The 25,601-nt window shown below is 44.3% G+C and overlaps 1 protein-coding gene across 2 annotated transcripts; it reads right to left on the reverse strand.

Annotated features, from left to right (window-relative positions):
* Positions 1-1,397: 1,397 nt before the first annotated feature.
* On the reverse strand, positions 1,398-24,800 carry LOC140916316 (cytochrome P450 4B1). Of its 2 annotated transcripts, none has more exons than XM_073357799.2 (12): positions 24,733-24,800; positions 19,390-19,586; positions 18,238-18,282; positions 16,434-16,561; positions 15,870-15,994; positions 14,580-14,731; positions 14,012-14,118; positions 12,878-13,068; positions 11,437-11,570; positions 7,531-7,595; positions 6,731-6,813; positions 1,398-2,921 (listed from the first exon to the last, which is right to left on the reverse strand). In XM_073357799.2, exons 2-12 carry the CDS (start codon positions 19,463-19,465, stop codon positions 2,753-2,755), a joined length of 1,275 nt encoding a protein of 424 aa, XP_073213900.2. In that variant the 5' UTR covers positions 19,466-19,586; positions 24,733-24,800; the 3' UTR covers positions 1,398-2,752. The 2 variants fall into 2 exon arrangements, with proteins under 2 accessions (XP_073213900.2, XP_073213899.2); XM_073357798.2 differs by lacking the exon at positions 24,733-24,800 and adding an exon at positions 21,823-22,150 and having other exon boundaries at positions 19,390-19,531.
* Between the last annotated feature and the right edge of the window lie 801 nt (positions 24,801-25,601).

The following is a 25,601-nucleotide window of genomic DNA, read 5'->3' on the forward strand; positions in this document are numbered from 1 at the left end:
CTTAACATAACCACAGATGCACTGGCATGTGACCAGTAGTCACATTTCTTGGATGAATTAAGGCACTCCATAGAATCATAGACTTTAAGGTCAGAAGGGACCATTATGATCATCTAGTCTGACCTCCTGCACAACACGGGCCATGGAATCTCACCCACCAACACTTTACAGAGTCCCAAAGAATCCAACCGGTTCCAACGCACTTGAGCGTCAGCAGACAATTGTGTGCGTGAGACAGTAATGGTTTACAATGAGTGTATTTGGAAGGTAGGTGTAACTTGATGGCTAGATGTAGAGTGTGCACTCCTTGGATGATAGAGCCATCTCTCCTTCCTTTTAGTGTTCTTTTGTAAGAGGCAACCTTTGTCACAGCTCCAGCTGAGCACCTCCTCTTGGTTACTCACCAGACTGCTGTGAGGGGATCCAGACGTGGAATCCCCTGGGTGTCCTAAGCCTCCAGAGTCTGAACAGAGTCCAGGCACTGTCCTCATCTTAGGGTCTGGAGTCCTCCTTGTGTTCTGAAACATGGAGCCTTCTCCACACAGATCTCCTATTCTGCCCTTGGCCACTCCATCCTCTCTCCTGCCCCAAACTCCTCTGGGCTCTCAGTCATCCCCCTGTGAGTCCTTTTATAACCTTTCAGGCCCTTGGTCAAGTGACTCCTAGAACAGCCTTAACAAATGATAGACCTCTACTAGGCAACTTCATTGCCACACATCCTCTGTTCTGACAAACCAGTTTTCCTGGTTGAGATCTAGACTATTGTTTAATATGTTTGTATTTGACTAGAGGACCATCCTGAATTAATGACCCCCTATTGTCAGCCCTGTCAGAATTTCAGTTCAACCTGGAGGTAAAGAGGGAACAGAGAAGACAGCACTTAAAGCCCTCACATTCAAAATGGAGTTTTCTGCTTGCTAAAGATATGCACAGAGTTCATAATCTCACATTGAATCCACAAATCATACAGATTTCCCAAAGAGTCATACCCTGACAATCAGCAGAGTTCCTTGTTGGGGTGGCAGTGTTGTCTAGTGGCTAGGACACTACATTGGGAGACTTGGGTTCTACTCCCAGCTCTGCTACTGACTGACTGCATGACCTTGGGCAAGTCACTTCCCCTCGTTTCTCACCCCATCCTTTGTCCGTCTTGTCTATTTAGATTCATCCGGACAGGGACTGTCTCTCACCATGTGTTTCCACGGTGCCTGGCACAATGGGGCTCCAATCTCTATTTGGCTCTCCAGGCATTAGAGGGATGAGGACATTGCATAAGGCCACAGCAAGAGACACAATCCGCCACAGGATGAGAGAAGGGGATCTGAGAGCATGAATCCCGATACATTTATATTTGGAAGCCGAATGTGCTAGTAAGTTGGCATGAAGATATTTTTTAATGCTCACTATTTAATTTATGCATCACTGACACAGCTGTGAAATCTCAAGATAATTTAGTTACAAACAAGTTGAGAAAAGGGGTTACACTTGAATTTAATCCTTACAAACACTGATTAAATTGCTTGCTAGGTCATTGGGATGCCTGTTTTGCCACACACAATTTTGTTCTACAGTGTACAGTCGAAACTTGTACCACTTTGACTATGCCACTACAGTTAAAGTGGGACAACTCCCTTCCCTTGTGTGGATGCAGCTATATGGGTATAAATGTGCTCTATACCCATGTTGCTATTTTTGTATGGGAAGGGAATAACTATACGGGTATAAGTCACTTTAATAAAGGTGTCAATGCATCCACATTAGAGGCCTTTACTGGTATAACACCAGCAGTGAAAATCACATCCCTCACCTCCATGATTGGGGCTTCTAGGCACTCATGTAAATAAACAATAATTATCATTACCACTAGGTAGGGCTTCTTCCTATTAAGCATAGCATCCCCCTGGGGGGTAGTGTGGAAGCACACTACTCCAGCAGGAGTTGCAGAGCACTCTCGTCCTTTGGTGGACTTACTGCAATACCCTTTCTGGAGTACACCAGTACAACTCCCTACCTACTAGTCTCGCTCCCTCAGAGGAAGTGGTCCCTGCACAAGGGCTGGAAATCTGTCAAAAATAAGGAGAGAGGGAGAGGAAGTCTCCTTATTCTCTCCTGTCCCTCCTTCACCCCTTGTGTCAGAGTCTGGCCCCACTGCAAGTCTCTCAGAGCTGGGATGCTGTCCTTGCTCTCTTCTATACAACGCTGAGCCCTTGCTAAACTATTATGATCAATAAAAATACCCAGCTGCATCTCCACGGCCCTCCCCATCCCCAAATATTTTTTTAGTTAATCACAAAGGAGAGTTAGCAGGGCTACGTCTGCAGAGATAAAACACAGCCTTTGTTTTGACTAGAACCAACTGTGAAAATTTTGACAGAAATTGTTGCATTTGACAGAATTTGTTTTGAAAAAAAAAATCGATCAATGTTTTTTTACACCGGTACAGGATTAGATTTGTTTATTTCAGAACGGCTTTTCATTTTGCGTTTTATTTAAAAGTCAAAAGCAGAACAAAAAGTTTTGATAATCGCAGAACAATTTTTAAAATTTTATTGAAATGACCTTTTTTTAAAAATTCATTTTGTGGGAAATTTTGAAATTCTGTTGTTTCCATTGCAATTCTGAACGAAAACCTTTTGAAATCACAGAATTTCCCGCGAAAGGGAAATTTCAGTTCCCACCCAGCTCTAGTTATTCAACCAAATGTAGATTCAACTCTGTCATGTATCACACACATGTCCCAGTCATTTAAGTGTCACTGAAGTTTCTTCAGGTGCAGGTGAATCCCGTTCTTGGAGCGCAGGACGATCTGAGGTATTTTGATGGGAGGCTTGGCTGGGTCAGGGGAGAGCTCAAAGCGCAGCAGAGTTAGTGCAAGAGCCACCTTCATCTCGTTCATGGCGAACTGCTGCCCGATGCAGTTCCTGAGCAGAGAGAAGCGGCAAATATTTCATCGCTAAAAGTTCTGACCAAACTGACCAAAGCCAGTTAACGTAGTAAGCAGAGCACAAGAGGCGGCCACAGAAGATTCACTTCTATTGAGCATCAAACTGAGCCCACTTGATGGGTTAGTAGAAATGGCTGGAAAATGGAAATTCCTTCCCACAAGAAAATGTCACCTTTTGGTAATTTTTTTCGTCTCAAATAAGCCTGGGGATGTGACAGCCTGGGGAGCCGACCAGCCTCCAACCCCCAGTTCCCTGAGTAGACTGTGGAGCAGAGAAGCGACTAGCGGCTGCCCTTTCTTCACCAAGTAGAAAAGAGATGGCAGCAGAGCTGTAAACATAATTGTCATCTGGTGTTAAACATCTTCCCCAGCTCATGCCTGCAGCCCAAGAACATGCCTGTTTTATTACTTATGTCAGGCAAGAAAAATACTAAATGCTGCACTTTGCTCTCTCCGGTCACAGTATAAAGACCAGGTGCTAAGCCAGTTTAAAGTGGCAAAGAGCCATCAACTTTCCTATGTGGATTTAGACTGGCTAAGCATCAGCTCTCTACCTGTATTTGTTTTGGATAAACTAAGCAGTGAAGCTGGTTGGGATTTTTCCACTGGAATGATTTTCCAACCGAAAATGCAGTCTTCGCAACAATGAAATTTTCCTCAAGAAATTTTCCAATTTTTGTTGGAAAATTTTGAGGAAAATCTAAATGAAAGCTCCTGTAAGCCAAGCAGGCCGTGTGAAGAGACTGGGGAGCATTTGTTTAGACGTTCCAAAGGAAAATTTCAATTTTGAAGAAATTGCCTCTATCGTCAGGAAATTATTCTAATGGAAAATTCCTCACCAGCTCTACTGGGTAGTTTATCAGAAACAAACACAGGCAGAGGGCTGATGGGAATCAGCATAGATATAGTGAAGTTGATGAAACTATGCCATCTATACTGGCTGAGAATTTGGTCCCTGTGGTGGAACTGGAGAGCGCAATTCGCAGCACCTAACGGTGTTTCTCTTGGCTGATTTGTAATTAAACAAAAGGTTTGTTCTTTCGTTGTGGGCATTAGTCAGGGAAGAGGATTCTAGACACAGGTGACAATTACACGTACAGTTCTGCTGTGAATACAGCAGGAAAGCTGCCACCTCCTTTCTCCATAGTGAAGAATAGCTACAGGGTTGGTAGTTCTTCACAAGTCACACGACTTTGGCTTGGACTAGAGTCCGGTAATGCCAGAATCTTAAGCCCTCTAGTGAATTTCAGCTCCCCCTGGGGGGTGGGGAGAAGCCTCTGATTGGCTGCTCTCCCCACTGCCCCACTTCTTGGGGAAGAGCAGCCAATCAGATCAGCTTCAGGAAGAAGGCAGAGCTCTCTTCTTAGTAGCTGACATTGTTTTCACTGGATGAGCAGAAAAAGCCCGGCAGCTCAGGGCTGATCCCTCGTTTCCTGCCTGCGAACAACAGGGATGGCTCCTCCCATCCTCTCTCCCTGCCTGCAACTCCCAGCCCTGACAAGGGAAAGGGGACCTTGCTGTAGTCCTTCCAGGCCTGGGAGAGGAGGTTGAGGAAGCTGCAGGAGGAGCAGAAGGGAGGCTGGGAACGGACAGAATTGATGTGGAGGCAAGATTTAAGAAGGCAGTGGAGTGGGGGGAAGAATTGATTGCTTGGCAGGGGGATGGGTAGATGTCTAAGTAGGAACAACTGCAGCAGAAGCCAATATCTCCTAAATAAACCTGGGAGTGTTGGCCTCACTAATTGTCATACAAACAGTGGGGTTCACACATCAAAAGACAGACCAAAAACCACACTATAATCTGAAAAAAAAAACCCTCATGATTTTTGAGCCCATCTCGTAGTGGTATGAGTCTGATTCATGATTTCTGAATCTTTGGGGTTGGAAATACTGCTGGTATTTCTAACAGTATCCCTTATGCTGATGCATTTCAAGAACGGAGTATGAGCTGATACTGTCTTGGGTACTACTGAAATGTGGGAAACGGTAGTGCTGTCCTTAGAAACGGGATGTTGATTTGAGAGCAAGCAGGGTGGGTTTTCTCTTGCTGGGATTTTCTCCATTCGGACAGGATGACACAGTAGCACTAACCCTTTTGTTTCATACATTCTAAGGCCAGAAGGGACCATTGCAATCATCTAGTCTGACCTCTTATCTAACACAAGTCATATAACTTCCTCAAAACAATTCCTAGAGCAGAACTTTTAAAAAAACATCTAATCTTGACTGAAAAATTGTTGGTGCTGGAGAATCCACCACGATCCTTGGTAAATTGTTCCAATGGCCACTTGCTCTCACCATTAAAAAAGTACGACCTATTTTCAGTCTGGATTTGTCTAGCTTCAACTTTCAGCCATTGGTGCATGTGAAATTTTCTTTGCTAGATTAAAGAGCCCATTATTAAATATTTGTTACCCATGTAGGTATTTAAAAACTGTAATCAAATCACCATTTAATTTTCTCTTTATTAAGCTAAATACATTGAGTTCCTTGAGTCTATCACTGTAAGACAGTTTTTCTAATCCTTTAATCTATCTTGTAGCTCTTCTCTGAACTCTCTCCAATTTATAAACATCCTTCTTGAATGGTGGGCATCAGAACTGGACACAGTGTTACAGTGGTGGTTGCAACCGTGCCACACAGAGAGGTCAAATAATTTCTCTACACCTACTCAAGATCCCCCAGTTTATGCACCCCTTTTAGGCCAGAGCATCACACTGGAAGCTTATGTTCAGCTGATTATCCACCCGGCCCCTAAATCTTTTTCAGAGTCACAGCTTCCCAGCATGGAGTCCACCACTCTGTAAGCATGGCCTACATTCTCTGTTCCCAGATGCAGACATTTACATTTAGCCATATTAAAATTATATAATTTGCTTGCACCCAGATTAGTAAGCAATCTAGATCAATCTGAATCAAGTAGGAACATTATATTGCAATATTTTCTTACCTGTTTTGTCCTTAGTAGTAATATCTGAGCAACTTGCAATCTTTAATGGAATTTATCCTCACAATATGTGTATTTTATAGACCGGGACCAGAGTAGACTGGCTTGCCCAAGGTCCCACAGCACATCCGTGGGTAAGCCGGGCATAGATCCCAAGTCTCCAGACTTACAGTCCAGTGCCCCTGTCCACTAATATTATTGTGCAATAGAGCCTACAATGTGCTAGACACTTGGTAAGATAGACAACAAAGGACAGTCCCTTCCTCCAAAGAGTTGACAGTATAGGGACAAACAAGCAGACAGAGGCCAGGGCAGGAAAATAATAAAACAATTTTCTATAACAATCAACAAGGTTCCCTATAGGTAGCACAGCAAAAGTGGGATTTTAAGAGGGACATAACAGTAGAGAGAAGCAGGGGCCTTGCAGATGAGTTCAAGGTCAAACCATGTATAGGGAACCACACTGAAGGTGGTATGGAAGTATTGTTCTGACATGCTGTGGATTTAAACAGACATAAGCCTGAACTGTAGCATTTGGATCCAGGTCCAAGAGTTTCCAGAGGTTGGGGATGTTTGGATTTGGAGTTTTGCTTCAGTCCCAACTTTCATTTTAAGCACACACTATTGAATACTTGGAGAGCATGTGTAAGACAAGGGCACTCTGACATGGCACATGGCAAAGACAAAAGGTGAAATTCTATTCCCCTTGAAATCAATGGCAAAACTCCCACTGACTCCATGAGAACTGGAATGTCATCCCAAAGAGGGAGTGATTCATCAGTGTCCAGGGAAGAGGATTTTATTTAACTAAAGCGACGTATACAATTAAATATACTCCACCTGGGTCCAGCTGCAAAAGGCAGAAAAGCATAGGAATGGCGTCTAGTTGAGTTCTCTGGTGAGAATCTCAAAGGGTCGAAGACCTGCAAAGAATAGTAAAGACACGCAGTTATGGAACTATTGCTTAGTGTGGCAACCGAGCTTAGCTAGTATGGGCCGGATTCCACTCTCAGTTACCCCTGCACAAGCCCACTAAAGTCAAGTAAATGGCCTTATCTTAATGACAGGGCAATGTGTACCAATGGTTTGGGAGGGGAAAAGGGACACAATTTCCATCACAATCTCTCTACATAGCTAATACCTTGTATTAGTATATGGCTCCCAGCTTACAGCAGAGAAATGGCCCCATCCAGAAGATCCTTGAGAGACCTACAAACTTCCCAAAATGAAGATCGGTGGGTGTGGGCCCAAACAAATATGGGAGGAATCAGGGCAATGAAATGTATTATGTCAGCTTTAGGGTTTGGCCCAATGCATGGGTGAAACTGGTTCTCTCTTCACCTTTAATTAAAAATTCACATAGAAACAAAATTTAGTTTTGTCTGGATCTCCCATTATCCAAAGGTCTTCACATATCCTCTACAATCTATAGTTAACTGGAGTCCTCGTACAGCATGAATACTATGTTATCTACATACTTCTAGTGAAAAATGGTCATCTACCCAAGAAAAAGGCCTGCTTGCTGCTTCCTGTGCACATAGGAACTTCTCGTTGATCTGACAAGTGAGTATGCACAAGGAATAGATATCTCATATCCAAAAATATCTTATCAGTCTCAAGTACTGTAAAAAAAGAAGTACCTCTGGATCATGCCAGACTGTGGGGTTTCTGTGAAGACCATAAATATTCAGTGAAACCAGGGAGCCTGTTAAGAATGAGAGAAATAAATCAACATAAGACGGGAAAAATGTGTCCTAGACTATGGTGTTCTGTCCATCTACACTGTAAAACTAGACTAGTAACAAATCTCCTTTTGAAATCCTTTTGTTTTCATTTGCCACCCATGTGTTTACTGAGTAACAGAGTTTCATCAGGGGACCACCTCATCCTTTACTGACTAATAAAACAAAAATTGGCCAAAAATGTCAAAGAATTTTTACAGAAGGTGAAAAAAGTCACTTCAGGTAAGTGTCAGGAGAAGGGGAAATGTTGAGTGGGGGAGGAAGTCCCAAAAGATGTTAGAGGTGGATGTGCTCCATGTCCTTATCAATGCAAGGTTGTTTCTTGTGGTTTGTTCTCCTGGTCTTTGTCTTATCTGCTTCTAAATGAGTCCAATGTCGGGCCTCCACCTTTTACCTTTGAAGATTGTGGAACAACTTATAGACCACATGTCATAAATATAAAGGGAAGGGTAAACCCCTTTAAAATCTCTCCTGGCCAGAGGAAAAATCCTCTTACCTGTAAAGGGTTAAGAAGCTAAAGGTAAACTCGCTGGCACCTGACCAAAATGACCAATGAGGAGACGAGATACTTTCAAAAACTGGGAGGAGGGAGAAAAACAAAGGGTCCGTGTCTGTCTGTATGCTGCTTTTGCCGGGGACAGAACAGGAATGGAGTCTTAGAACTTTTAGTAAGTAATCTAGCTAGGTATGTGTTAGATTATGATTTCTTTAAATGGATGAAAAAAGAACTGTGCTGAATAGAATGACTATTTCTGTCTGTGTGTCTTTTTTGTAACTTAAGGTTTTGCCTAGAGGGATTCTCTATGTTTTGAATCTAATTACCCTGTAAGGTATCTACCATCCTGATTTTACAGAGGTGATTCCTTTACTTCTATTAAAAGTCTTCTTGTAAGAAAACTGAATGCTTTTTCATTGTTCTAAGATCCAAGGGTTTGGGTCTGTGGTCACCTATGCAAATTGGTGAGGATTTTTACCAAACCTTCCCCAGGAAGTGGGATGCAAGGGTTGGGAGGATTCTGGGGGGAAAGACGTGTCCCAACTACGTTTCCCAGTAAACCCAGATAAAGTTTGGTGGTGGCAGTGGAAATCCAAGGGCAAAGGGTAAAATTAATTTGTACCTTGGGGAAGTTTTAACCTAAGCTGGTAAAAGTAAGCTGGTCAAAGAATCAATCCTGAAGCACTTGCATGAGAGGGAAGTGATCAGGAACAGCCAGCATGGATTCACCAAGGGAAGGTCATGCCTGACTAATCTAATCGCCTTTTATGATGAGATTACTGGTTCTGTGGATGAAGGGAAAGCAGTGGATGTATTGTTTCTTGACTTTAGCAAAGCTTTTGACACGGTCTCCCATAGTATTCTTGTCAGCAAGTTAAGGAAGTATGGGCTGGATGAATGCACTATAAGGTGGGTAGAAAGCTGGCTAAATTGTCAGGCTCAACGGGTAGTGATCAATGGCTCCATGTCTAGTTGGCAGCCGGTATCAAGTGGAGTGCCCCAAGGGTCGGTCCTGGGGCCGATTTTATTCAATATCTTCATAAATGATCTGGAGGATGGTGTGGATTGCACTCTCAGCAAATTTGCGGATGATACTAAACTGGGAGGAGTGGTAGATACGCTGGAGGGGAGGGATAGGATACAGAAGGACCTAGACCAATTGGAAGATTTGGCCAAAAGGAATCTGATGAGGTTCAATAAGGATAAGTGCAGGGTCCTGCACTTAGGACGGAAGAACCCAATGCACAGCTACAGACTAGGGACCGAATGGCTAGGCAGCAGTTCTGCGGAAAAGGACCTAGGGGTGACAGTGGACGAGAAGCTGGATATGAGTCAGCAGTGTGCCCTTGTTGCCAAGAAGGCCAATGGCATTTTGGGATGTATAAGTAGGGGCATAGCGAGCAGATCGAGGGACGTGATCGTTCCCCTCTATTCGACATTGGTGAGGCCTCATCTGGAGTACTGTGTCCAGTTTTGGGCCCCACACTTCAAGAAGGATGTGGATAAATTGGAGAGAGTCCAGCGAAGGGCAACAAAAATGATTAGGGGACTGGAACACATGAGTTATGAGGAGAGGCTGAGGGAGCTGGGCTTGTTTAGCCTGCAGAAGAGAAGAATGAGGGGGGATCTGATAGCTGCTTTCAACTACCTGAAAGGGGGTTCCAAAGAGGATGGCTCTAGACTGTTCTCAATGGTAGCAGATGACAGAACGAGGAGTAATGGTCTCAAGTTGCAGTGGGGGAGGTTTAGATTGGATATTAGGAAAAACTTTTTCACTAAGAGGGTGGTGAAACACTGGAATGCGTTACCTAGGGAGGTGGTAGAATCTCCTTCCTTAGAGGTTTTTAAGGTCAGGCTTGACAAAGCCCTGGCTGGGATGATTTAACTGGGAATTGGTCCTGCTTTGAGCAGGGGGTTGGACTAGATGACCTTCTGGGGTCCCTTCCAACCCTGATATTCTATGATTCTATGATTCTAAGCTTAGGAGGTTTTCATGCAGGTCCCCACATCTATACCTAGAGTTCAGAGTGGGGAAGGAACCTTGACACCACACCACTAGGAATTTACTCTTGGTATTTATCTGTATATCTGTAGTGTTGAGGAGCCCCAACCATGGCCCAGGACCCCACTGTGCTAGGTGCTGTACAAACACAGAACAAAAAGACAGGCCTTGCCCCAGTGAACTTACAATCTAAGTATAAGACAAGAGACAACAGATGGAATCAGACAGACTGCTGGGGGAGTTCACAGAAGTAACGTTCATCAGAAGTGGTCTCAGCACATTAGCAGCCAGTTGTGAATTTTTTGTAGGGTTTATGGCAAAGGGAGAATTTTAATGATGTGATGTGATTTTAATGATGCCCCAAGTGTGAGGGGCATCATGGGAGAAAACCTGAAGATGCTTGTTGTAAAATTTAACAAGTGGTTGATGGAGGCTGATATCATGGGCGGGCTGGAGGTGGGAGTTGACCTTTCGATACTGTACAAGGGATGATAGGTAGGGGTGAGGAATGCGATAGTTCATGAAGTAAAGACAAGTAGCTTATGTTTGATACAATAGAGAAGAGGGAGCCAGTGGAGGGACGCAAAGAGGGATGACAAGGTCAGAGTGACAGGTTAGGAAAATAACCTTTGCAGCAGCATTCTGAATACATATCAGTGAGGCAAGATTGTCTTGTTCATGACATGCAAGATAATGAGAGCATTGGCTACAGTTTTAGCTGTGTGGCTGGGTAGGATACTCCAGATTTTAGAGCCATTATACAGAAACAATCTGCGAGACTTAGACATGGACCTCTCTAGATTCTCACATCGAGTCTGAGTCAAAGATGATGCCCAAGTTGCGGGCCTCAGTGATGGGTAACAGGGTGGTCAAGAAAGGAGGTAGCAAAGATGGGTTTGGAGGGAAGAATAAGAGCTCTGTTTTGTCCATATTGAGCTTGAGCTGATGGCTAGACATCCACAAGGGGAAATCAGAGACAGGCTGAGATTTTTTGTTTGGACAGAAGGAAACAGGTCTGGAGTAGAGAGGTAGATCTGTGAATCATCCACACGGAGATGGTAGTTGAATTTGCGTTAACAGATGTTCTTGATATTTAGCCTAAATCAAGTATCACACTATTACTCCTAATAATAGTCCCCATGTCTCCCTGAACAATTCCCTTTCCTCCTTTCAGTTTATATAAGTATATAGAATGCTTTTGGAATGAGAGGCAATATACAAGTGAGAGACATGAACATCACTGCCATCGATGTACAGGCATACAGCAGCTTAATTAGCATTTAAAGAGGAGATAGACTAAGCAGACCTTTTGGTAAGGTACGTCCATCAACAAATGTTACAGGTGCACTGAGTTCTCGTGCTACACCAGGTACCGGAGGGTAAAGACGAAGAGTCTCTTTGATGCACATGGTGGTGTAAATCATCTTCCCAAAGTCATCCCTGAAAGGAACCAGAAGCAGAGACTGGGGACAACTGACAATGGCCAAAAAGATATTGTTCATATTTTCTACAGAGATTTACCTGCAGGCAGAGCTGTGACCTGGAAAATAGAAAACTGAAAGGTGAATGTTATAACCAGTAAGTCTAGTAGATTACAAGCAGATGGGAGTTCTCACTGTGACATCCAAGGAGGAGGGAGAGCTGTGGGGAGGCAGTGTTTATGCAAGCCAAGTAGAGGAGGGAGAGTTCTCCCTCTGGTTTTATAAGAGAAGGGGGAGCTGTACTCTGCCTGGCTCCCTTACTTTAAAAGGAGCTGAAAGGGGAAGGGTGGTTACAATGGACACACTTAGGCAACCTTCTCTACCTCTCCATCTATAATATATAGAGTTCTTAGGTCTTAAGGCAAGAAGGGACCATTAGATCATCGAGTCTGACCTCCTATATATCACAGACCATTAAATTTCACCCAGATCCCTCTGAACTGAGCCCAGTTGTTCCCAATAGCTTATATTTGACTGCAGCATATCTTCAAAAACACATCCAACCTTGACATGAAGACATCAAGAGATAGAGACTCCACCACTTCCTCTCATTCTTTGTTCCAATGGTCAATCACCCTCACTTTAAAAAATGTGTCCATTTTCTAATTGCAGTATGTCTGGCTTCAGCTTCTAGCCACTGCCTTTTGTTATGTCTTTCCTCACTAGATTAAAGAGCTCTTTAGGACCTGGCATTTTCTCCCCATGAAAGACACTGTAATCAAGTGACCTTTCAGTCCTCTTTCTGATAAGCTAAACAGATTGAGCTCTTTAAGTCTCTCATTGTAAGGCATTTTCACCAGCCTTTGAAGCATTTCAGTGTCTCTTTTTAGCACTCTTTCCGACTTTTCAATGACCTTTTTAAAATGTGGACACCGGAACTGGATGCAGTATTCCAGAATCAGTCTCACCAATATTCTATGCAGAGATGGGACAAATGTCTCACGTCAAGCTGCAAACGCCATTCTGTTTTGTGAATGCCATTTTGACTATAAACTGCCACGTGCCCTCTGATTTGTACTGTGGCCTCCGTCTTGGGCTGGGCCACCCAGGAGGTGTTGGGAGAAATCAAGAATCATGAAACTTGATGGTCCTCCATTCTAGTGGGTTCACCCCAGAACAAAAGGTTGCCTGCAGTCCAGGAGAACTAGCTTTCCCAGTTGGGAACTGAGGGGTAAGGGGAGAGACAACTGGGGTTAATAAACTGATCACCTGATAGGGGTTTCAAAGTTATTTGGGAGGTAGATTAAAAGGAAAATAAGTTCTCACCATTGAACAGTATTTCTGTCTCCCAGAATCTCTTTGATCTCTTTCCTGCATCTCTGCTGGTGCTCTGGGTGCAGGGCCATGCAGTACAAGAGCCAGGAGATCCCACTGGCCGTGGTATCGTGACCCTCAAACATAAACGTGTCCACCTCGGCACGTAGGTCTTCATCAGATAATCCAGCTCCATTTTCATCCTAAGAACACATGGCTTCTATCAGGGTTTCATGGGCTTTCCCAGGAAACAGACATGAGGTTTCCTGCTGCTCAGAGCTTAAGTGACAAACACGTTAGAAAGGAAACCCTGGAGCATTAATCCCAGTGGGTCAGATCTTCCCGTTAGGTTGGGGAGAAATGTAAGGAACCCTGCATGAACTCCTGTGATGCAGACAGGTAAAACTGCAGTCCTTGCTGTTCCTCGAATGCAGATACTGCTTCCTGCTTGCTCATTCTGGAGGACAAGAAACCTCTGGGAGGATGGTGAGTAGTAAGGAGGAAGCTGGGACATACCTGTCCCCTCCCCCTTCACTAGCCCATGGAAAGGGCATGATGCACCAAGGGAAACACCGGAGATTCCTTGCATCCCTTAGAAGGGATGTAGCAGTGGACTTACTAGTACCCCATGAACAGTGCAGCAGCGGGCGGAAATTTCTCTCTACTCCTGGAGCTTCCCCAGACTAACACAAAGCTATGCTTAAATGGTATGCACAGTCCTGCGTAATTACACTGCCATCCAATCATCGCTGCGTTAAAATGATCTTTTCTATAAAACGATCACTCTTTTGATCTACAGGAGTCTGCTTATGTCTTGCCAGTGACTCCACTTTATGTTAATGGAACTAGGTGTGGTTTATAACCCAGACTGCACATGAACAAGGCTCCAGTGTTTCTGTGGCTTGAACTATGCACACAGGACTCTGTATATTGCCACGCTCTGCAGCCACAGAGTCAGGGCAGAATCCATCCCTTGCATCAAAACTATGCTTCTGAACATTGATGAAGCCGGCTAATCAATTGTAACCTTTTCCCTGAAGGAAACATATTGTTTGGAAGCTGCTGTCCACAATGCCCAGGCCTCTCTCAGTGCTGCTACTCGAAATGCTCGCATACTTGGCTCCGATCAGGTCTTGCAACACTCACTTTAGCACTCAGAAGGATGTCCAGAAAGTCCAGGTGGCGCCTCCTCTGGATCTTTTCAAGCTCTCGCTCATCTTTAAGGGACTCCTTTCTTTCTCTGATCACTTTATCTGCATCAAGAAAACATTAAAATAATTATATCCCATTTGGAGCAATGTGTGCACTGTGATTCCCCAGAACCCCAATGGATCCCAAAATACCAAGGAGCCAGAATTCTTTGATTCTCATTATTTCTGAAATGAGATGGTCACTCTGCGTGGCTTCTGAGGGATGTAAAGAATCTGGGCCACAGCAGAGCTGCCTGAACTCCCTACACTGATGAGAGCATCTCCTGTTGGTGTAGGTACTCCACCTCCCTGAAAGATGGTAGCTATATCAATGGGAGAAGTTGACTTAGGGCTGTCTACACCACAAGTTAGGTCAGTATAACTACCTTGCTCAGGGGTGTGGATTTTCCACATCCCTGAGTGACGTACTTATACCAACATAAGTCTGTAGCATAGACTAGGGTTTATCTTGGAGCCTGGCACAAATCCTTAATGAGAGGTGAGAAGAGGATACTGGGAAATACCTGTATGGTGATGTGCTAATCTGCAGGCCTTGTGGAATTGACGCCCTTGAGAACTGAGCCAGTAAACGAGATGGTTGTGATACGGGGGCGACTGCAATCTCAGATGCACCATCAAGCTGAGGTCCATGACCGTCTGGATATATGAATTGTCACTACACAGAGAGAGTCAAGGGAGAGATGGATAAAGACTGGGCAGTGAGTTTGAGCGTGCTGGGGGAGAGATTGCAAAGATTTCAAAATTGGTGATTTTAATGGTAAGTGTGTGGTTAGCGCAAGACCAGGCTCAGCTAGCATGACAGCAATGTGAACAGGCGGTAATGTAGTAGACTGCCTCAGAGAATGGACTTTTCCTTCCAAAGCATTCAGACCAGCCTGCACAAGGCAAAGCAGTGTTCCCAGGGGATAACTTGAGTGTTTCTAGTTGAATGTCTTGAGCTTGCAATACTTTTGCCTGGCCTTGCACCCGCAGTCTAAACATCTGATAACTATGTGCCCAGTTCTATGAGGTGCCAAGTGCCCTCAGCTCTCCTTTATTGGAATAGGAGTGGCGGGCGCTCGGTGCCTTCCCAGTTCAGGCTTTTGGGTTGTGAGATTGCGGAACCAAAAGTCACTAGTCACGTGAAAACTTAGGGCTGATCTTGATCCCATTGAATTCCATAGCAACCCCCCACTAACTTCAACAAAGCAAAATCAGACCAAGGGTGCTGGAACAGTTTGTATAGTGGGGGTGTTGAGAGCCCTTGAACCAAACTGTAAATCCTGTATATAATGGAAACCACTTCAAGCCAGCGGGTGCAGGAGCACCTCCAGCACCCTAGTTCCACCACCTCCAGATCAGACTCATTATGATTTTACCTACTCTTAGATCTAAATAGCTGTATAATATGATTGACTGTACGTGAAACAGCTTTCTTGGTTTGCCTTGAAAGAATGCCCCTTGTCTCAGTTAAACAACAACTGTCTCACTTTTGTTACCACCTCCACCAAACAACGCCTAATTCTCATAAAGATCAGCTGGTGGCATCAATAGTCTAGTAGCTTCTGCATTTAAAAGACACCAGCACTTCTCGATCCTGAGGCAGGCTGTAAGAGGTGCTGAATCGGTCCCAGCACCCCTGATCCCAATATTCCCCTGTGTTAGAGACATGAAGATCAATAGGCTAATGCATCCACTACTTCTATCACATCTGTGTAGTTCCCAGTTCGGACACAATTGCACTGCACTGAATTTAAAGTCACTTAAGGTCAACAAGAAAATTTCATCAGGATTTGACATCACCCGGTACTGACCTGTCCATCTGGCAGTTGCTCTGGTAACTGAAGGCAGATTTCATGATGCTGTCGAGAGTCATCAAGCTGACATGTTCAAAGAGCTCCACTGACTTATCCTGTGTGATCAGCTGTTCCCATTTATCCTATTGGAAGAGAGTAACGAGAAGGGAGAAATTTTCCTAGGAGTACAGAATCCTGGTTACAGCCATTCAGTTGGGTCTGGGCCACCTCCTACATCAGGGGACCTTGGGCCTGTGGGCAGGTGGCTGTGATCTTTAATGGTCGAGGCAGTTTCACTGACAGTCTTGAGATTAAACCCTGGGCTGCACGGGAGGCTGGGAGATGGCAGGAGCACCTTTAACAGAGCTCAATGTCTGCCAAGTCATCACAGGTCACTGTGTGGAGATGTGCAGTGGGTTAGCATGGGCTCTCTTCTGCTCACTGTCCTACAGTGCTGCAGCTTTGGGAGCCGACCCAGCATGCACCAGGGAGAACATTCTAAATATTTTTACATCCTTCTCATCTACTAGGTAAAGGTTCTTAAATCAGGAAGGAGCACTAGGAAATCATGACAGTACCTACCAACATCACTCGGACAGAATCTGCCATCATGGTCACGTAAGGTTTCAAAATATCATAGTGAAACCCTGGCGTCAGCAGCCTCCGATGCTGGAACCACTTTGGCCCATTTAAGATCAACAATCCTTGCCCTGTGGAGGAGCACAGTGCATAAGAGCTGGTTAGATCACTTCCTACTAAGCAATTGATCATTTCAGGTGGCATGATTACAATCCAGCCATAATATGAATGAATATCTCTTCAGTTCTATCCGGTGTATTCATGAGAAGGATGAGAATTTTTCTTTAGAACATAAGAACATCCATACTGGGTCAGACCACTGGTCCATCTAGCCCAGTGGTTCTCAACCGGGGCATGCAGAGGTCTTCCGGGGGCACATCAACTCATCTAGATATTTGCCAAGTTTTACAACAGGCTACATAAAAAGCATGAATGGAATTAGTACAAACTAAAATGTCATACAATGACTTGTTTATACTGCTTTATACACTATACACTGAAATGTAAGGACAATATTTATATTCCAATTGATGTATTTTATAATTATATGGTAAAAATGAGAAAGTCAGCAATTTTTCAGTAAGTGCTGTGACATTTGTATTTTTATGTCTGATTTTGTAAGCAAGTAGTTTTTAAGTCAGGTGAAACTTGGGGGTATGCAGAACAAATCAGACTCCTGAAAGAGGTAAGTAGTCTGGAAAGGTTGAGAGCCACTGATCTAGCCCAGTATCCTATCTTCCAACAGTGGTCAATGCCAGGTGTTTCAGAGGCTATGAACAGAACAGAGCAATTATCCAATGATAAAGTTGTCTACTTCCACCTTCTGAAAGTCAGAAGTGAGGGACACCCAGAGCATGGGGTTGCATCCCTGAACATCTTTGCTATTAGCCATTGATGGACCTATCCTCCATGAACTTATCTATTTCTTTTTTGAACCCAGTTAGATTTTTAGCCTTCACAACTTATCCTGGCAATGAGTTCCACAGGTTGATACTGTGTTATGTGAAAAAGTACTTCTTTTGCTGAGTGACATCATTAAACATCCTTGATTTCACTTAGAGCTTTTTGGAAAACCATATTTTTCCCCTGTGAGAAATTTCAAATGAAAAATCTTTGTTTGAAAATTTTTAATCAACAATTTTCAGTTTTCCTATGGGAACCAAACCAAAATTCATTTTGAATCAACTTTTCTGAAATTAAATGTAAGCTTTCAATTTTTTTAAACTTAAAATGTTGTTTTGTTTCAACTCAAACAACCAAAACAAAATGGTATTTTAAGATAGAACAGAACATTTTTCACTGAGAAATTTCCTGCTGAAAGCTGAACATTTGTGTCAGAATCGATATTTTTCCACACAAATTTCAGTTTCAACAAAGCCATATTTTTTGAGGAGAAAACTTTATGTACAAAAAAGTGTAACCAGGTCTAATTTCAATCCAGACAAGGAAATTCAAGGTTAAGGCTCAAAGCTGATCTGATACTTGTTTACGTTTGTCACGTTTTACCACATAATATCATGTGAAAAATATTGTATCTAATGTGCTTGGAATTAAACCTCTGAAATAGCTAGTTACAATGATGACATGAGTAAAGGGATGGAGCTTACGCCTCATTTCTCAATCTGAACTCTGATTTCCCCACTTTCCTGCATTTCATTCACACCTTTCCAGTTACTGTCACTGTCTTTTTTGTGAGTTAGCAATTAAATGCTATCGCTCTGTATCTATGTGGTGCTGCTTCCCTCACGAATATCACCAGCAATATTGTTACATGAAGTAAATGAGAATGAAATATGACAGTACAAACCAATCCAGGGAACCAGGAAACTGTATGTCACAAGAGGCTTAGGGTCTGTAGAATTCAATAGAGAAGATAAATATAATATTAGGTTAAAATGATATAGAAGGTGAATAAGGCGCTACTCACGGTGAATAAGGCATCAAAATCTGATCCTACGTTAGTCAAACAATTATTAGAATTACTTCTAAGCTTTAATCATGCTCTCGTTAGTAGCAAAATGTGTATTGGGAAGGTCAATCTCCATACAGGAAAACTGTTACATTTTATATTAAGGTTCCATTCATAGATTCTAAAGGGTTAATAAATGTCTGACAGACTTTGTAAGCATGTAACAGAGTAATATGTGGTGTTATAGGGGGGTTATAGCCACATCAGAAAAAGGCAGAATAGGCTTGGCCCACTGAGGAAGAGGCTACAGCTCTAGTGAACACAAGCTGTCATTTTCCAGGTATTTTCCAATGAGCCAACCTTTCTGGAGTGTGGGCAATACAGATTGAAATGGACATTAAGGGCTGCATTTTCAGACTGGTCTAAATAAGTCTACCTTCTGCCACCCACAAATTTTCAGGCATAAATATTTGCAGGTCCTGTATATTAGGAACCAGAACCTGCTTAGCTGGTGTAAATTACACTCATTGTTTGGACTTCAGCACTTATTAATTGCTCTTCAGATGGAGAGTGATCATTTTCTGTGTGAGTATTGAAAACAGTTGATCAAAATGCTCACAAAATACTCTGATTTCATTATATACCAGTTTCCGTCTTAAAACAATGGAATTTTCTTTGAATAGATGCTTTTCACTTCACCCTTAAGTAAATATCCATTTCTGAGACTTCTGCTTTACAGATAACAGTATTCAGTGGCATTTGCAGTGTGGAATGATATCACGATCACTCAGATATAAGATGTGTTATATTTTTGGATCCAGCAGAGAAAGAGAGAGACACACAGGGAGATGCTAGAAACATTGCTTTTTGCTGTGTTTCGGGGGTAGCCGTGTTAGTCTGTATCCACAAAAACAACAGCTTTGTGCTGCGCTTGCTTTATTGTTCTGGCTGAATAACTGAAACTAACAAGAAAGTGAGGCATAGCGCTGGGAAGAGGGGACTGCTCAAACATTTAGAGGGACAGGACATCACAAGACGTAGTGTCTTTACCTCCTCTGCTGTATACCGCCTTAGCATATTCAGGGTGGTTGATGCACAAGAATGCTAGGAAACCGCCAAACCACATGTGGTGACATTGTGGGTATTGTTCTGCCCAGGACGCTGTGTTGTCTAGTTCATCCTCTTGTTGAAGCTGTGTTGTAAATTAAAGGTAGGTGTAGTTCATGACAGATATTTAGCAGCACTATCTGAATGGGGAACAGTCCAGGGAGTTGATTAGTTAGATAAGACAATAGTTAATAGGCCAAGAACACATACACATCTACATTTTAATAATGCTACTGACTAGGCTTTTAACGTCACTCAAAGTGCAGAGGTCCTCTGTTCATTAGAAAGGCAGATCAAGGTGGATGAATATGGCTAAGGCCAGGGGGAACCATAAGAATTAGCCCAGAGAGTTCTTATTTAAGTAATTCCTCTTTCAACCCATCCCCTTTCTCCCTGTTCTGCCTTCAGATCTCCATCTGGACCTTACCTCCCCCTCCCATTGTGTTTCCTCATCCCATCCCCACAGAACACCTGGCCGAGTCTGTCCTGGACCTTTGAGCTTTCCGCCTGAGTTCTCCCATGTAGCACATCTAGAATCTAGCTCAAATGAGCATTCAGGGCAGATCCTCAGCTGAAGGACATGGGAAAAGCCCTATTGAAGGCACTGAAGCGATGCCCATTTACACCAGCACCTGGGATTTAAGCACAGACCTAGTTGTGACTGACAACTTGCGTGGGGGTTGTCTAGGTTTTCCTCTTGTTGAAGCTGCATTGTTAGTTAAAGGGAGATGTAGTTCAAGACAGATCTTTAGCAGCACACTCAGAATGGGAAAGAGCCGTGCTACAGTCAGGGGACTGGATTAGTCAGATGAGACAATAGCTAGCGGGCCTTGGCAGGACTGCATGTATGTATTTTTGTAAAGATGCCATTGTACAAGCTTTGCAAGTCACTCCAAGTGCAGAGGTCCCCCCTGTGCATTAGAAAGGCCGGTAGAGGTGGATGAATAAGGACAAGGCCAGGGGGAACCATAAGAACCAGCCCACACAGTTAAGCGTTGCTTAAGGAATCCCTCCTTCAACCGGTCTCCTCGCTCCCAAAAGGAGAACTCTGAATTCCAACAGTCCTCCCACTCTTAAATAGGATTCTAGGTTACAGCACCCTGTGGATCAGCCATGCAGACCCCATTGGTTTTGGCAACCGCAAGTTCTTCCCTTTGAGAGCTAGTGACCAGACAGCCTGCTTAAACCAAAGTATAGTTTAATGTTAACAGCAGGAATGAAGCATAGCATAACTCAGACAGGATTTTAAAACAATAGTCTATAGAATCATAGAATATCAGGGTTGGGAGGGACCTCAGGAGGTCATCTAGTCCCACCCCCTGCTCAAAGCAGGACCAACACCAACTATGTGCATGTCTATCCTACCTAAAGGCTTGCCATCCTGTGATGGAAGCCTTAACTTCCTCAAGACACCCCCAGCTCAGACATTGTCTCTCAGCCACCCAGAAGTGTGTACTGGATGGCAGTGCTTAATTTGTGCCAGGGCTAAGCCCCAGCAACTCTAGGCTTAGCAGTTCATAGTCCTGGCACCTCTGGGCCTGCTGCATCGGTTATGAACGTTAAAAAAATTGCTTGAGCCCTGGCAGCTCTTTCGTTACAAATTAAGCACTGCTGGGAGGTGTCATATCTCCAGTCATTGTTTTGCCTTCCTGTCTGTTTCCCAAAGAGCTTGATGGGATATGCTGATGTTCCGAATGCACCCATGAAAAACTTCATAGATGCGCCTTTTTCCTACCTTACAGGACCCAGAACTCACTGAGGTCTTTCAGATCAACCTCATCTGAAGTGGCCCAGGACAAGTGGCTTGGGAGAATTTTCAAAACATTGCCAGACACCTCTCTTTGTTCTGAGCCGTGTGCTGGTAACTCAAAAGAGAGTGAAAAATCTCTCTATAGGCTGCAGAGCATGCATGCAGAATCTGAACTGGCCTTTTCTGGAAGGTTTAATAGGAGAAAACAACCCTCTGCCTTAACCACAGAGAGCCTGTGACCTCTCCTTAGCAAACATGACCATAATGCAATCAACTCCTATTCGTGGGAGGGTAGAGGAAAGTAAAGAAACTTCTTGCTTATGGAAACAAGGAAGACACATGTGCGCGTTTGCACACACACACTCACTACAGTCCCAGTTGCTACTTTACCATTTTAAGGTGGACACACACACTACAGTCCCAGTTGTTACTTTACCATTTTAAGGTGGACACATACACTACAGTCCCAGTTGCTACTTTACCATTTTAAGGTGGACACATACACTACAGTCCCAGTTGCTACTTTACCATTTTAAGGTGGACACATACACTACAGTCCCAGTTGCTACTTTACCATTTTAAGGTGGGGACACACACACACACTACAGTCCCAGTTGTTACTTTACCATTTTAAGGTGGCCATACAGCCAGTGGGTGGGAGGTCCTGGGAAACTTTTAAAGATTTTGAGCAGTTTCTGCTTCCTCCAATACAGCTGGATTGCTTTCAGAACTACACAGACGAGGCACACCACGGCCGTCAGGTGAAAAATCTGGGCGACAGCTCCATGCAGCCAAACCCCAGAAGGGTTCATTACTGTCTCCAGTACAGATTTCATGCTGCTGCCCTCATTGGCAGGCACTGTATAATAAAGCCCGAACCCTGTCAGCTTCTGTTACACTCTGTACTGACTGTATGCACAGAGTCAGACACACTCTTATCACATCTGACTGCAAAGATTAGACTCTCAGGTGCTTTTCAAATGGATTATAAGCACCGCCCAAATCGGAACAACCAGGGGTGAAGTTTGCTGAAATAATAGCCTCTAGAAGGCAATGAGCATTTTGTGGGAAGCTTGTCTCTGACTCTAATTCATGCAAAAGAGGCTGGATAATTGTATAACTGATAAAGCTCTGGGTAGCTATGTAGCTGAGGTAGGAGTAATCATTTTTCTCTGCCTCAGAACATAAACAGATCAGAAAATGCACCTCACACAGCTCTTCATGGCAGCGTAAATCCTGCATGCAGAGTTGTAGCTGTGTTGGGAGCAGGATTTTTAGTGTTTAGCAAAGTTAGAGAAGTATGGACTGAATAGAGACACTGGATTTATGGCTTATTATAACAATCTATAACCCATTAAGCCCCCGCCGCCCCATCTTTTTTGCCCCTATAACGGGAGAGATGTTAAAGGGCCACATCACCTTGAATGCTCCCTTGAAATAGTGGTAACTCCTTATGCTAAACCATCTGTTCTACCTTGTATTTAGCTGTGACACTCTGTGTTTCCCACACCTGAAGGAGAGCTCTGTGTAAGCTCGAAAGCTTCCCTCTCTTTCTCTCACCAACAGAAGTTGGTCCAATAAAAGAGATTACCTCACTCACTTTGTCTCTATAGTAAAACCTGTGAACTAGATCCTCCGCTGCAGCTACGCTGATTCACAAGTGGAGCAGATTTAGAAAATGATAGAACCATTAGCAGCCCTGGTGAGTTCAGCTCTGAAAAATCTGCTGACAGACAGGGTAGATTAGGAGATTCTAAAGTCAGCAGGGACCATTAGATCATCTAGTCTGCCTAGGGTGATCAGATGTCCCAATTTTATAGGGACAGTCCTGATTTGGGGGGCTTTTTCTTATATAGGCACCTAAAGCCCCCTATCCCTTGTCCTGATTTTTTACACTTACTGTCTGGTCACCCTAAGTCTCCCCTCCTGTATGTAGCCTCTGCCATTTTGGGAGCATTATAGATGCTGCTCCTACAGAAAGTAGCACAGAGATATAAACTGGGACTGTCTCTGAGCCTGCCTGGTTTGGCTGTCCTGGAGGAAGACACCCGGATCTGTGGCAGGAAGACAAACCTGCTTGACAATGCTTGGTGACCAACAGGGCTCGGGGGGGATTGCCAGCCATTTTTACTCTCTTGGTCACAGGGTCTGAAGACGACCCAGAGCCCCCCGATCCACAAGAGAGGCCGAGTCCCCAGAAGATGCAGCAACTGTGGAAGTGGAAAACCCACAGAGACCCCACTGCACTGGCCGCCGGGACTCGATCCTGCCTGAGATCCCATCCAGCTCTTCCTTTATATAGCTCCCTATTCCTAGCGACAGTTTCCTCGCTCGCACATGCTCGGTTACCTCAGAATTGTGATTGACAGCTGTGAAACAATTCTGACTGACAGCTCAGAATTGACCGTTAGCTCAGAATTCTGATTGACAGCTCTGAAACAATTCTGATTGGCAGCCCAGAATTGACCATTAGCTCAGCATTCTGATTGACAGCTCTGAAACAATTCTGACTGACAGCTCAGAATTGACCGTTAGCTCAGAATTCTGACTGACAGCTCAGAATTGACCGTTAGCTCAGCATTCTGATTGACAGCTCTGCCCTTGAAAACCAGCTAGAGGCTTAACTGACTCACCCCTCTGTCACCCCTTACCGCACATGCTCACTGATGACCTTCACCTCCGAGCTGTGATTCTGCTGAGCCGTGCCCACACCCACTCGGCTCTTTGCCAGGGCACCCTTTTCTTTTTCTGGTTCCTGGAATCAGGCATATCGGCAGGCAGAGAAGGCGGTGGGAGAGGCATTGCCAGAAGAGGGCTGAGAGAGCTAATCCCCGAGACGGCCAGCAGGAGGTGCCGCTCTGGTGAGTGTATCCCATCACGGTGCTCCAGAGCTGCTGAGAGCTCCAAATAACAGAAGCTTCACCGGGGAGGGAGCTGTCTGCTGGCATTTCTTGGTCAGCCAAGGGAAATGACAGGATGGGCCAGGCTTCGTTTACATTTCCCATATGTGGCAGTTTGGGGAACTGTGGTCAAAATTCAGTTAATTTGTAAATTTAGGGGTAATAAAACACTGTTATCTCTGTGAGTAACAAAAGAGCAGGAGAACTGAACCAACTGTGCCTGCAATTATGGGTCACCCTAACCATCACTGCAGTCCGGCAAGGTTGGGTACTGGAGCCCCGACAATATGAGAGAAGGAGAAGGGGCTGCTATCTTATGGGGGCAATGCCATCTGTGGTGGCAAGACCTGTGTCCAGGTGCTATGTCACTGATCTGTATCTGAAGAGGTGGTGGAGAGGTAGCTTTCACGAAGAAGAGATGGTTTTGCAGACAGTGGCATACACAGAGGTGTTATTGAGGTAGGTCAACTGAGATACTCCAATGAGGGTCCCAGCTACCCAAGAATGAGAGGAATAATCAGTTCAGCTGGGCAAAGTGGTGTAGCTCCTGGAGCAGATCAGGCAGCGCTTTCCTTTGGGGCTGGACATAGACCTGCCTGAATTCTGCCAACCCGTGACAAAGAAAACTTTACTCACAGTTTGTTGTTTTGTACAGTGGACTCGGTGCTTGGGAGGAGAAGTATTGCCTGTCAGGGGCACCTCGGGGGTATGTAGTTTTCCTAGGTTTCTGGGCTGGGGCGTGAGCCAGTGTTTGCTACATTTTCAAAAGGAACCTTAGACATTTGAACCAGCCCTTTTTATTGCCTATAACCTCTGGTATAAGGTTCACACTGATTTTTGTTGTTGGTTTTCAGGAGTTATTGCAAGATGGGTTAGGTCCTTATTTATTTACATCCCTGAGTCCTTTCCCTGTTCTCGTCCCCTTGTTTTAGCTTACCTTGTTCCTATCCAGGGATTAAACAGTTTGTTTTTATGTGGACTTTGATTCAATGTACTAGTTAATGAATGTCCTAGCAGACAAGGGGTTGTTAGTCCTTTGTATACCTGGCCACTAGGTGGAATCACTAATTGCTGGGAACCCAGGGCCCATTGGGTGGGGGTGGAGGTCAGAGACATCCTGAGGAGCATGGAACAAAGGACTCCACCACCGGTGGGGCAGGGATGCCCCAGGAAGTGGTTACATGTGTAACATAGGCCATAGAATTTTACAGTTACCCCTGCCTTGAGCCCAGTAAAAGGTGAAAGTGCAGTGTAACCTTTTACAACCTCTACATGGATTTAAAATAAATCTGCATTTAGGGGCTAATGCAGCCCTCACTGAACTCAATGGGAGTTTTTCCACTGACTTCAGTGGGCTCTGGATGCAGCCCGCAAATCGAGCATATTATGTATTTGTGATTCTCTGCAGGGGTACCCAGGGTTGGAAAGCACCTCACTGCTACATGCCCTTAGAATGATGCAGTCTTGTCCATGCTTCAGCTCCCTGAAACCAACAGCCTCTGGTA

The sequence above is a fragment of the Lepidochelys kempii genome, chromosome 8 (assembly GCF_965140285.1).
Source record: "Lepidochelys kempii isolate rLepKem1 chromosome 8, rLepKem1.hap1, whole genome shotgun sequence".
Taxonomy (NCBI): domain Eukaryota; kingdom Metazoa; phylum Chordata; order Testudines; family Cheloniidae; genus Lepidochelys; species Lepidochelys kempii.

Excerpts from the sequence above, each read along its gene's own strand:
- LOC140916316 (XM_073357798.2), bottom strand. The coding sequence starts at position 22,032 with ATGAAATCTGTACTGGAGACAGTAATGAACCCTTCTGGGGTTTGGCTG. Across the intron at positions 15,995-16,433 it reads ATTCTGTCCGAGTGATGTTG|GATAAATGGGAACAGCTGAT; the intron begins GTAGGTACTGTC and ends CTCTTCCAATAG. Across the intron at positions 11,571-12,877 it reads GACAGAAATACTGTTCAATG|GGATGACTTTGGGAAGATGA; the intron begins GTGAGAACTTAT and ends GGTTCCTTTCAG.